Source organism: Capra hircus, chromosome 26, assembly GCF_001704415.2.
Source record: "Capra hircus breed San Clemente chromosome 26, ASM170441v1, whole genome shotgun sequence".
NCBI classification, from domain to species: Eukaryota; Metazoa; Chordata; class Mammalia; order Artiodactyla; family Bovidae; genus Capra; species Capra hircus.
In genome coordinates, this window is record NC_030833.1 from 26,012,036 (window position 1) to 26,025,624 (window position 13,589).

The following is a 13,589-nucleotide window of genomic DNA, read 5'->3' on the forward strand; positions in this document are numbered from 1 at the left end:
GAATTAATTTCACCTATTTCTTTTTTACTTCTTTTTTCTTGATTGTAAAAATGGCTGTGTAACTTGTGTTATATATTCATTCAACGAGGGCATTTAAGGAATTATTTGGTATACCATCGTTATTACTGTACAGATTTACAAGTTGGAAAATACTGAAGAAAATGCAGCAGCTCAAAGCATGTCTCCATAATACAATTGAGACTGTTGGAAATAATATTTGTAACTGGATTTATCAATGGAGAACATCTAAGAAGAAACACAGTTTATATTTAGAGAAATGAAAAAACAACAACAGAACTCTACATGGAAAGAGTGTCATAAGAGTAATGGTGAACACACCTAATGAGCTACACTGATTGCCAGCATCAACCTTGGATGGAATGGGCTCTGTCATCTTAAAGAAGGGATTATTATTTGGCCTTCAAGAAGCATTTTCTCCCCCGATTGTACAATTACAGCCATGCCAATACTGCACTCTGAGGCAGGGAGTGGACAAGAGTCCCTCTTTAGCAGTAAACTGCTCCAACAGACCAGGAAATGAACAATATTTCCCTTTAGAGTTTACGGAGTTGGGTGAGATTGATCCCCATTGGTCTCCAGGGTCTCTTAGCGCCAAAGACTAGAAGGTAAACTTCTCAAATAAATTCTTACTTTCTTTGTTCCCTTTCCAATGCCAAGAAGAGGTTCACGTAGAAGACAGAATGATGCACCAGTAGCTCCAAGTGGCCATGGGCAGCTCAAGCCACTTCACATCTGTGTTAACTATGCGCATCTTAGACAAGGAAGAACAGATTCTGTTACACTAGAATATAAATCTTTGAATTAACTTGGCACAGGGACTAAGTCATGCATATATTTATTTGCTAGATGTAAAGAGAAAACAGAGATACAGTAGCCTGGAGAATAAATGTCCAACCCTTTAGTCAAGCTCTTTCCTAGCATCTTTAAATTTTTATCCCAATTATTTTCCAAGGTCATCTCACATTCTAATAAAATGGACCTCTACTCATCAGACTCTGGTTCTCTTCTCATGCTGGGACGCAGGCATGCCTTACTCTCATGCTCTAACAATTCATCATTTAAACCAACTCATCTGCAAGACTCCCCAGATTCATCAAATTAGAATTAGTTTTACTCTTACAGTAATTCTATAACATACAGGAATGATACCTCTAATACAAATTGGACCATGATCACAACTCTATTAGAGTCACTTACATCTTTCCAGGAGATGGTCTCATGCACCAGCCTCATCAAACAAAATACACTTCACAAAAGTGTGTTAATTTAAATGAAATTGAATGTAAAAGCATGCTGTTTTTTTCCAGCTGTATTATTCAAGGGCATCTAGAGTCCACAAAAATTATAGTCTCTTTGTTAACTGGCCATATGGTACACAATCTGAGTTTCTATGAGAATCTCCAGTGAAGAAAGTTAAAGTCTAATGATCCCTAAAGACCAATTAAATTGAGCTTTATCTCCAAATCGCAGAATGCATATCCAGGTGCAAAACAGGATCACCCTATAAAAATCTTCAATATGGTCATGGTCCAGATAGTGTCAAGACACAATTTATTCCCTTGGTATTAAAAGCCTTTTAGAATCTGAACCCCAGCTTCTTATCCAGCATTCATTCTTGTACCTGACAACCATCTATTCTACACAATTAGACTGGCTAGCTCACGGACTTAAAAATTTATACCATCTCTCTCTAACTCTTGGCTTCTGTCATTCTTGACATTCCGCTTCTTCCTCTCTTCCTCCTGAGAGCAAATGTATTGATGGTCAGATCAGTAACATTGAGAAAAAGAACTGGGCAGGCGCAATGCATCCCTAACTCAACTGTTCTTATAATCTGCTTGCAGAGATCACATCCTCTGTATCACAAGGTTGTGGTGTTATGAAGACAGGCTTCTATAAGAGAGCTTTTGATTCACAGTTTCTGCCTGAAACTGGATGGATGAGTTCAATTCTGGGGAGCAGTATTACCAAGAACACTTCCTCCTTCATGCTTTTAAAGGCAATAAAGCTGGTATCTGATCTCCTTTTGTCTCACCTTTTGCTTCTATCTCAATTGTTTTCACTCTTGGGCAGGAAGAAGAGGAAATTCATTTATGGACCCCTTCAAAGCCCAAAAAACTAGATTGCAAGCTCCCTGAGGGGAAGGACTCTTGTCTTTCCTGCTTTCCTCATGGACTTGAACACAATACAGGGATACAATCAACCCTGATAAAAATGAAGGAAGAACAAGGACAACAGAATTGGCTCTAGAGAAGTTACCTTGCCTGATATATCTTGCTTCTATGTGAACGCAATGACACCATGTAATTTTTTTTCCCTCAACAAGACCAACTTCAGCAAGATAAAAAAAAAAAAAAATCACATGTATCTTGGCACATTCTTCATTTTGATTCATACTCCAGAGCAGAATGTCTCATTGTTCTAAATGACCAAGGAATTTCAGGAACCCTTTTTTTTTTTTTTTTTTTTTTTTTTTTAAGGAAAAGGAACAGCACAGAGGCAAAATGCACTCCATACCATATCAGCAGAGTCTGAGAAACGGATTTCTCAACTAAAGGTCATCTGCAGCAAAGTCTACCTCTCTTAATGGGCTCTGACCACAGGAGCATGAATAATCCTCTTACCTCTATAGGCTTACTTGCGCAAACAGGAATGGCCTCCATCCTGGGAACATTCATCCAAACCTTCCCACAGATGCGACTTACTGCACAATAACAAAGGTATAGTCCTGCCTCCTAGTGTGATTAGAGGCATGAAAATGTAAGCTTCTCAAAGCCATTTACACTCTTTAGTCATCTCTAGTGGGGTCTTTACAACTTTGGGAAGAAATCTAGGTCATTTCCCAGGCTGGAATCTTGTTGCTAAGTGAATTATTTCAGCACCAGTCTACTTCCTAGAAAATCAGGGTATTTCTTCCCTGACATTCATGTCTCTCCTTCTTTTTATATATTTCCATTCACCCCATGCCTTTTTGCAATCCTCCTTCTACCTTGTAAAATAATTGGGATCTTATATATTTCCATCACTGTTAGTAAATGAGCAACCAAGTTAGATACCAGAGTAGGGGATCCTGGAACTTTGACATGAGAAGCTCAGAAGAGACCACTGTAAAGCAGAAGTCCATGCACCCACCTCTCTGTTTTGACAGCCACTCCCACTTCTCAAAGGGGAAAAGTCACATGGAAGCAGCTTCTGCAAGCAATCTGCAGCTACCACCCCCAAGAGGCAACTGCGAATGAATGACCTCCACCAGCACAGTATTTAGGGGTCTGACCACAAGTTACTAGTAAATGTTGGAGATAATGAGACATACCTACTTTGCTAAAATCAATCCATCTAGTTGAAGTAGTCACTGAGAAAGATCACATACATTATTACTAGAAGTACAGACATACAATATATCATTAGGGTTACTGAAACAATTAGGTTGCTTTCTTAATATAGTCTCTAAATGGAGTCACTTGGTTTCCTAGATAAATTATTCTTTAACTGGTGTGTGTGTATATATGTATATCTATAGATAGATAGATATAAACCCAATGAAGGTTATCATATTTAAAAATAAGAAAATTTCAGTGTTAAGTCAAGGCCAGTTCTTTCCCATACATAGGTGTTGGCATCTGGTGGCATTTTAGAGAAACCTTCACTCCTACCACTGATATTTGCTTTCTTCTCTTATAAAGTTGCTCATAAAACATGGTTTTCCAAATAATTTAAAGCATACAAATAGTACTAATCCCTCCACCTAGACTTCATAGAAAGAAGCACTGATTTGAAAAGGGTACTTAAGAGATCACTGATGTCAAGTACCTTCACTTCTGGCTACAATCATGCTATATTTAAGACATCGACTCTAGCTACCATTTGTTGAAGGCTTATTGAGTCAACTACCACACAAGGTGCTTTACAAACATTACCCCTCATTCTCACAATAATTTTATTAGATAGATGTTTTATCCCCATTTTACAGGTGAGGGAATTGAGGCACAGAGAAGTTAAGTCCTTTGCCCCAAATCACAACAGCTAAGTACACACACAGCTGATATCTGAACTCAGAACTTTATGACTCCAATGCTTGTGTTCATATTGTTAGAACTCATGAAAAAGAGAGGCAGATTCCAGTGCAGGATAATGTTGGCTACATACCTCATACAATTCAATAATGATGTTTCCCATCAGACCTCGGCTGCTCTTAATGTTCTCCATGGCCAGCGTGAAGTAGATCCCGCGTGTGTCTGAGATGTAGAGGTTGTACGTGTCATTCTGGTTCCACTCCTGGACCGCTGCAAACACTTGGTTCTCATTGGTACTAATGATGTGCATGTCCTGGAAGAAGATGGAAAGCCCGTAAGGCAGCAGATCTCCATATCACCGTGCCCACTGGGACCCAGAGTAATTACCATGACTTATGAAATGGCTGAGGAAAAGCTTGAGTTATAGGCAATATTAAACAATTCTGTGTTGGGCCAAGGCTATAAATTATGAGCTTCGTGATTTCTGCTCCTTGCTAAGTGACAGTAAGATGGGTGCAAGGGGCTTTGGTGGGTATCATTTTCCATGGCTTCAGGGGATTTATCCACTTTCATTTTTTATTTTTATAACTGAAAAGTGGTGTTAGCGCTAACAGAGACATACAATCTTGCGTGAGGAAACCCACACATGAAAAAAAGACAGGGCCTCTCCCTTCACTCCATCTTAATCTATGGTTTCAACATTTCTAGGATAGTGGTTTTCATGCCTTTCTTGGGAATCTTCAGATGCGGATTGGAAGAAGGGTGGCCCAGAGGCACAGCCAATGGGTGGGGCTCTGGGTTTCCAAATCTGTTTCAAACATACCAGCACTACTTAGATTTGTTATATCACGGAGTTCTGTGTAATGTTTTAGGAGTAAAAGGTTGCGGGGGGGCGGGGGTGCGGGGAGGGGAAGGGTTCTACTGCTAATAGAATAATATTTAAAAACCACAGATTATAGAGGAAAGGATATTTAACCTTGAATTCAGAGTTCTGGGTCACAATAGTGTTCTACTATAAGTCAGCTGCATGATACTGAACATGTTAGCTTCCCTGAGCGTCCAATTTCTCACTGAACAGAGTGAAGAGGTTAAGCTAACAATAAAAATAACTAACATTTGGGCATACTCTAAATGCATTATTTCAATTTAAAAAATCCAAATAATTCTACAGTGGAGGTAGTATGATTATTTCCATTTTACTAAGAAATTAAATAAGGCACACAGAGGTTTACCAACTTGCTTTGGATTATATACCTCATAAGTAGCCAAACCATGTTTTGAACCTCTGTGACATGACTCTAACCTAACTGTTAGCTTCTAACTAGTTGTATACATAACTGCTAAACCAGAAGTTGCAAATGAATGACCCATGAAATGAATGTGAATCATAATTGTTTGGTCTGACTATTATTGTTATTGTTGTTCAGTCACTAAGTCCTATCTGACTTTTCCACAGCTCCATGGATGGAAGCCCACCAGGCTCCTCTGTCCATGGGATTTCACAGACAAAAATATGGAGGGGACTGCCATTTCCTTCACCAGGAGGTCTTCCTGACCCAGGGATTGAACCCACATCTGCTGCACTGGCAGGTGGATTTCTTTTCCTCTCAGCCACCAGGGAAGCCCTTGGTTTGACCAAAGCCTCTACCATATACCTGAAAGTGTAGTATTTTAGATGGAGTCAGTACTCATTGAAGTCTTAGCCTTGCATACCCAAAGATTCCTATTGTCTGCCTATACATATATATTAATGTTACCTTCTTGGTCCCTGAAGCCACTTTAATTTGTATTCCTAATTCCTAATTCTAATTGTATTTAGAAATGACTGGGTCATTTCTAAAATCATTTCTAATAATTCAGAATTCAAAATAGTTTTCAAAACCCAGTTTGCATACTGTCAGAAGGAAATGTTGACCTGGATAAACATTTGACAAAACAAGAGTAATTTTTAAAATGAATAACTATGAATATACAAGTGTATCTGCCAAGGAGTAATAGCATGCTGAAAAAGCAAAAGAGAGGCATCCTTGTCACTGATGCGGGAAGCACAGTGACAGGGACACAGGCGAGTGAACTAACAGTAAGTAAACAAGTAGGCTGGATCTAGCCTTTACCTTATTTGACCCACCTTTCCCAGAAATGGTTTCAACAAAACAGGAGCAGCCATGTCTATAATATCAGAACCATGGAGAGCTCCTCCGAGAGGCTTTTTCAAAAGAAGCAAACATTTGATTTGGACAGCTGGGAGGTGGGGAAAGTAAGAAAAGGAGTCCTGGATCTTTTTTATTGGAGATCCTCTGTGAAATCTCAGCCTCTAGCCTTGGACTTCCGAGGTCACCTTGACTAAGACCTCACTTGCTCTGCTCGTTCGTGTTTACACACCTTGTAGAATTGCAGGTTCCTGCTGAGGTGCTTGAAAATGGAAATGAGGCTTACTCTTAAAAACCATCTGATGAAGTCATGTTGTGCTGGTGTGGAATGAAAGCCCAGGAACCCAGTAGGAGGGTAAATAGCAGCTGCAGGAAATTCGGATTAAATTCACTTACCCTGTTAAAAATGCAATAGAAATGCTTGGCTTTCCCCAGATGTTTTGGTCATAAAAATGAATGAGCTAAGTTATTTTAGACTAAACTAATGTAAAAGAAGTGTTGGGCAGGGGGGTGGGGCAAGGAAACAACTTAAAACACTGGGGCATGGTCAGGATTAGAAGCAGCCAGATTTGCTGTGAGTACATCTTAGACCTGCACTGGGACCGTGTCACCTGGTGAGCAGTAATTCCAGGCTCCAGGATGAGGGACTACTCTCTACTATATAGAGTTATGGGATTTCTGCTTGAGAATTCCTTAGCTAATCAAAGTCACTTAGCTTTGATTAGTACATTACTAAGATTTGAGCCTAAGACTACCTAGAGAGGTTAAACTCCTTACCAATGGGTGTATAATGCAGTGTGCATCGGTCTGGCCTGGAGCTCCTGATAGCATGCAGACTCATGCGACCCAATGCCTGAGATTCAGACTCAGTGTGTCTGGTGTGGAACCTTGGGTTCTACCACCTGAACAACCCTCCAGATGATGCTGGTGCATGCAATTTGGGGCATCAATTTTTGAAAAACTCTGAACGATGTGTCCCCTCCCTTAACAAGTCTTAGAGTTGAACAGGGGTCAACCAAGAATCAGAATATTAAGTCTTCCAGAAAAACAACAACAAAAGAGCATTGTTACTTAAAATTGGCCCAATAGGAATATGAATGACAATAAAACTTATTTCTTTCATCTTGCTACCCTAATCTAATTTCAAAGCATGTGTCACTTCCTTATTTAAATGATTATAAATAACACTTCCCCTACATCCTCCCAATACAGTCACTAGGAAGAATCATAGTTGCTTTTTGAAAAATCTAAGCTTACAACTTCCTGCTGCTGCTGTTAAGTCACTTCAGTCGTGTCTGACTCTGTGCGACCCCATAGACGGTAGCCCACCAGGTTCCACCATCCCTGGGATTCTCCAGGCAAGAACACTGGAGTGGGTTGCCATTTCCTTCTCCAATGCATGAAAGTGAAAAGTGAAAGTGACATTACTCAGTCATGTCAAGACTCTTAGCGACCCCATGGACTGCAGCCTACCAGGCTCCTCCACCCATGGGATTTTCCAGGCAAGAGTACTGGAGTGGGGTGCCATTGCCTTCTCCGTTCAGCTTCCTAGATGAACAATAATAAAAATACCTCTGTGTTATTGAAACATTTTATTTAATCTGGGCCCAATATAACTTCATTCTTGTGCCAAACACCATAATAAATACAGAGAAGAATAAAACTTAGGTCCTGACTTCAAGAAGATGCCCACTTGGTGGTGGAGATATCACAAACTTGTGTAGCCTTTTGTGAACTTGACTAAGGACTACAATAGACATCCCGAAAATGGTGAAAGGAGTACAAAGGCTTAGAGGTGAGAGAGAGGGTGGAGCATTCATGGGATTGTATGGAACCTAGAAGAGCCTGAAGGCCATTTTTTGCTGCGGAAGATGAAGATAGAGAGTGGGCACATTACTAGGGGTTCTGCATGTCACAGTGAAGTTCTACCCTGAAGAGGGTACAAAGTTGACATAAGATTTGAAGCAGAAGGAGAAGATTAGAGTTGGTCAATGCATAGATTTTGTTTAAGATGATCAAATTCTTTACATGATGATATTCAGTGTGGAAGCACTGTGAAGAGTGGATTAAAATGGGGCAATGCTAGAGGCAAGGAGAAGGCTTAAAAGGTCATGGCAACCTTCTAGGCAGGAGTGTACAAGGGCTGAACTGAGGAAGTAGATTCTCTATAAAAGCCCTATGGAATGAACTGCTGAAGTAGTAAGGAGGTGGCATCTACAGGGGCTAAGGCAGAAGGCCATACCTTTAATATCTCAGATATCTGAATTGCAAAATTTTCTATTTTTTCTTAGAGTATTCATTACAATCAAGATTAATAATCACTTCTATAATTATTTGTGTGATGTCTGGCTCTCTCTAGACTCTAAGCTCCCAGAGAGCGGAAGCTATGTCTCTCTTTTTTATTAGTCTATTTTTAGCACTTACCAGAGTATCTCGGAGAAGGCAATGGCAACCCACTCCAGTACTCTTGCCTGGAGAATCCCATGGACAGAGGAACCTAGTAGGCTACAGTCCATGGGGTCGCTAAGAGTCGGATATGACTGAGCGACTTCACTTTCACTTTTCACTTTCATGCACTGGAGAAGGAAATGGCAACCCACTCCAGTGTTCTTGCCTGGAGAATCCCAGGGATGGGGGAGCCTGGTGGGCTGCCATCTATGGGGTCGCACAGAGTTGGACTGATGCGACTCAGCAGCAGCAGCAGCAGAGCATCTAGCGTGTGGTAGACATCAACACAGCCTCCTGAGTAAATCAATGAAGTAAGTAAGTAAACGTGTGAGGAGGAGGAGACATAAAGGACCAAAGGGAGAGACTCTGAGCTCAGTTGTTGAATGGGACCATGAAGGGGAGGTACCTCTAACAGGCAGTTAACAATGCCGTTCAGAATTTAATGCACAGATGCGCACAGGAGCTGTGGATACAGAACTCATTGGTATGAAGAGAAGGAATGAGGTCACTCAGGAACCATGAAGGATGCAAGGAGAACTTAAGAACATCAACATTTTAAGGATAGCAAGGGAAGGGGATCCAGGAAAGGAAATCAGGAAAAACAACAACAACAACAGCACTGCCAAAGGGGATCTACACACCAAAAATTAATTTTTCTCCCACCAGTGTCAGATGCTCCAGAGAGGTTGAAAAAAAAAAACAGGAAAAGATAAAGATATGGAGATGTCTGGTTGGATTTGGCACGTAGGCAGTAACAATGGCTAACAGATTTTTAGTGGAATAGTGGAGAGATGGATGTGGGAGAGCTGAGGAAAACTAGCAGCAAGTTCAAGAGTGAATGAAAGGGAGAAAAGAGGTTAGAACGACAGATGACTCTTTAGGAAGTAAGGCTGTGACACAGCAAGGAAGGCTAAATCAGCATTTGGGGAAATGCAAACATTAAGGAAATTAAGGAAAAGGTTAATATCACTATCATTATAATAAATTATCTGAACTTATTTCCCCCCTCCTCTTTCATTATTCAAAGTGGGATTAACTGTGGGATTTATGCAAGCAGAACTCAGGAACATCAACATTTTAAGGATGGCAAAGGAATAGGATCCAGGAAGGGAAACCAGAAAAAAAAAAAAAAGTGGGGTTTCTACTGTCAGAAACAAACCCAGACTCAGGTAAGGAGAGGCTTTATCTGAAAACACTATTGTAATAGCAAAAGCACTCTGATCAAAATATCTGCAAGCACCCCCAGAGTGAGGGCAGAAAAGAATCACTTGTATTGGGAGAAGTGAAGCAAGGCTGGAATGAACTGTGGGGAGTGATGTGAATAGGTAGACAGGAAATTGTTTTCCTTAAGGTCAGGTGATTCTCAGAAGAAAAGTCAGACTTAAGTTTGGTCCAGTTGAATTAACAAGCATTTTATCCAGATTGGTAGGTGGGGACAAATGATTCAGCTAATCACTTATGAGAAAAAGGACAGGAATCTGGTCTTGCCAAAGGTAAACGCAAGGAACATTTAAGAGAAGGCAGGGGTGGGGGGTTTGAGGTCACCATGTTCAGGAACACAAAAGGGCAGGAGGATTTCCTAAACATTGCTGTTTCCCAGGAATCTGGATCTCAAGTCAAGTTCAACATTGTCATCAATGTTCCACATAAAAATAAACCAGCAAAAAACAATTTTTTCTCTTGCAGAAATGACTGTTAGAATAGGAAGTCAAGAATAAGTCCAGAATCTAAGAGACAAGTGGAGGTCTATGAGACTCAGAGTGGTCCAGTGAGGCAAGCAACTCTGAAAGCAAAAGAAGCCTGGTATATGACCCCATCAGGAACTCACCTGGCAGGTTAAGAGCACCAGTAGTATTTCCCCTGATCACAAGTGTTGCTTAGACTTGCCCAGCATGTTATGCTTTACCAAAAACAAGTCATTTGCTGCATTCTTGCAACTTTGCCACATGGTATTATGATGCCCATTTCACAGATGAGAAGACCTGGGCTCAATGAGCAGGTGGCAGAGCTGGAAGGAAAGGCCTGGTTTCTGTTCATTCTCTTCATGAGCTCCATTGTCTTTTCCCGAGGCTGCCAGGGCTCCCATCATCTGGCTCCAAGCCCTCTGCTGGTGCGTGCTTTTCATGACAGTGGCCTGAGAGCGCCAACTCGATGCCCAGGGGCTGGGTTATGGAGGACGCAGCACCAGGTTGCTGCCCCTAGTAATGCTGCTCATTATTAATGGCCTTCATTTCCTTCCCTGCAAAACGCTCCAAAGCCAAGGAGTGCCCCAGGAGAGCATATTCTGAACAGACTGGGAGTGGAAGTGTGAGGGCAATGATGGCAGGGAGCTTTTCTGTGTTTTTGTGTTTAAGCAAGATGCCCAGCAGCAGCTGCAGCACTACATGGAATGGCAACAACTTGCTTAAAAGCCATTTCAATTTTTAAACAATGGAAAGAACCAATCTCCTTCCGCCCACTCTGTCCTCACATCCTAGTCCGAGGTTACAAAAATCCGGGTCAATGCCGACTAATAAAGGGGATCAATAACCATCCAGCTATTTTCACAGCAGCCCTCATATTAATGAGAAGCTGTTCTGGATGAAGTTCTATCAGAGGAGCCGCATGGATGGTAGTCCATCACAGTAAATTGCCATGGGGCTGCTAGTCATTAATGGAGTGTTCTAGGGTTGTGATCGATGCCAGGCTTCATTTGTTCCCACCTGCAGCCATACTGCCCAGGGGAGCAAACTGTTTGTTTTCCTGAGAAGGTTAAAAATACATAAAATAGGCATACATAAAGAAACAAAATAGGTGCTACATGGAGAATGTGGTTTAGAAAGTTCCTGAAACTCTTTTCCTGGGCCAATACATGGAAATCACCAGACTGCTGCTAAAGGTCATTCTCATGATCATGAACTTCCCCTTCTTCATGTTCTGCAAGAAGGGTATCTCTTTCCTGCTTGGGTTTAGAATAGCTGATAGGTACATCCTGCAACCATGATCCTATAAAATGGTCCTATAAAGTCAATCACAAAGACATTACAGAAAGTGAGAGATTAATGCCTGTGGCCCCTGGGGCTACTTACTATGATCCCTGCCAATGTCTCCATCTCTTCTATGCAACCCTGTCCCTTAATATGGCCTTCTAGTTTGTTAAACATATGCACATGTGTGTGCATGCTAAGTCACTTCAGTTGTGTCTGACTCTTTTAACCCTATGAACTGTAGCCCACCAGGCTCCTCTGTTCACGGGATTCTCTAGGCAAGAATACTGGAGTGGGTTGCCATTTCCTCCTCCAAGGGATCTTCCCAAACCAGGGATCGAACCTACATCTCTTACATCTCCTGCACTGGCAGCCAGGCTCTTTACCATTAGCGCCACCTGGGAAGCCTTCTCTTAAAATAGGGCCAGTGTGTGTATTTTCTACCAGCTTCCTGAACACTTATTTGCAGGGTTAACTCCTCATTTTCCTTGAATCATCATAAGCATCACTTTCTTTAGAAAACTAGCCCTCACTACCCATATTTGGTGAGCTTGAACAGTATGAAAAGGCAAAATGATAGTATACCAAAAGAGGAACTCCCCAGGTCATTAGGTGCCCAATATGCTACTGGAGATCAGTGGAGAAATAACTCCAGAAAGAATGAAGGGATGGAGCCAGAGCAAAAACAATACCCAGCTGTGGATAGGACTGGTGATACAAGCAAGATCCGATGCTGTAAAGAGCAATATTGCATAGGAACCTGGAATGTCAGGTCCATGAATCAAGGCAAATTGGAAGTGGTCAAACAAGAGATGGCAAGGGTGAAAGTCGACATTCTAGGAATCAGTGAACTAAAACGGACTGGAATGGGTGAATTTAACTCAGATGACCATCATATCTACTACTGCGGGAAGGAATCCCTCAGAAGAAATGGAGTAGCCATCATGGCCAACAAGAGAGTCCGAAATGCAGTACTTGGATGCAGTCTCAAAAATGACAGAATGATCTCTATTCTTCTCCAAGGCAAACCATTCAATATCACAGTTATCCAAGTCTATGCCCCAACCAGTAACGCTGAAGAAGCTGAAGTTGAACGGTTTTATGAAGACCTACAAGACCTTTTAGAAGTAACACCCAAAAAAGATGTCCTTTTCATTATAGGGGACTGGAATGCAAAAGTAGGAAGTCAAGAAACACCTGGAACAACAGGCAAATTTGGCCTTGGAATGCGGAATGAAGCAGGGCAAAGACTAATAGAGTTTTGCCAAGAAAATGCACTGGTCATGGCAAACACCCTCTTCCAACAACAAAAGAGAAGACTCTACACATGGACATCACCAGATGGTCAACACCAAAATCAGGTTGATTATATTGTATGTAGCCAAAGATGGAGAAGCTCTATACAGTCAACAAAAACAAGAGCAGGAGCAGACTGTGGCTCAGATCATGAACTCCTTATTACCAAATTCAGACTGAAATTGAAGAAAGTAGGGAAAACAGCTAGACCATTCAGGTATGACCTAAATCAAATACCTTATGATTATACAGTGAAAGTGAGAAATAAATTTAAGGGCCTAGATCTGATAGATAGAGTGCCTGATGAACTATGGAATGAGGTTCGTGACACTACAGGAGACAGGGATCAAGACCATCCCCATGGAAAAGAAATGTAAAAAAGCAAAATGGCTGTCTGGGGAGGCCTTACAAATAGCTGTGAAAAGAAGAGAGGTGAAAAGCAAAGGAGAAAAGGAAAGATATAAGTGTCTGAATGCAGAGTTCCAAAGAATAGCAAGAAGAGATAAGAAAGCCTTCTTCAGCGATCAATGCAAAGAAATAGAGGAAAACAACAAAATGGGAAAGACTAGAGAACTCTTCAAGAAAATTAGAGATACCAAGGAAACATTTCATGCAAGGATGGCTCGATAAAGGACAGAAATGGTATGGACCTAACAGAAGCAGAAGATATTAAGAAGAGGTGGCAAGAATACACA

At 41.3% G+C, this 13,589-nt stretch overlaps 1 protein-coding gene across 1 annotated transcript in view; it reads right to left on the reverse strand.

The window, feature by feature from the left end:
• SORCS3 (sortilin related VPS10 domain containing receptor 3) overlaps positions 1-13,589 on the reverse strand; it is a 650,187-nt gene that overhangs the window by 120,385 nt on the left and 516,213 nt on the right. Inside the window, exon 9 of the mRNA XM_005698449.3 lies at positions 4,168-4,347. Coding sequence (XP_005698506.3) covers positions 4,168-4,347 — 180 coding nt within the window. The remainder of the gene's footprint in view (positions 1-4,167; positions 4,348-13,589) is intronic.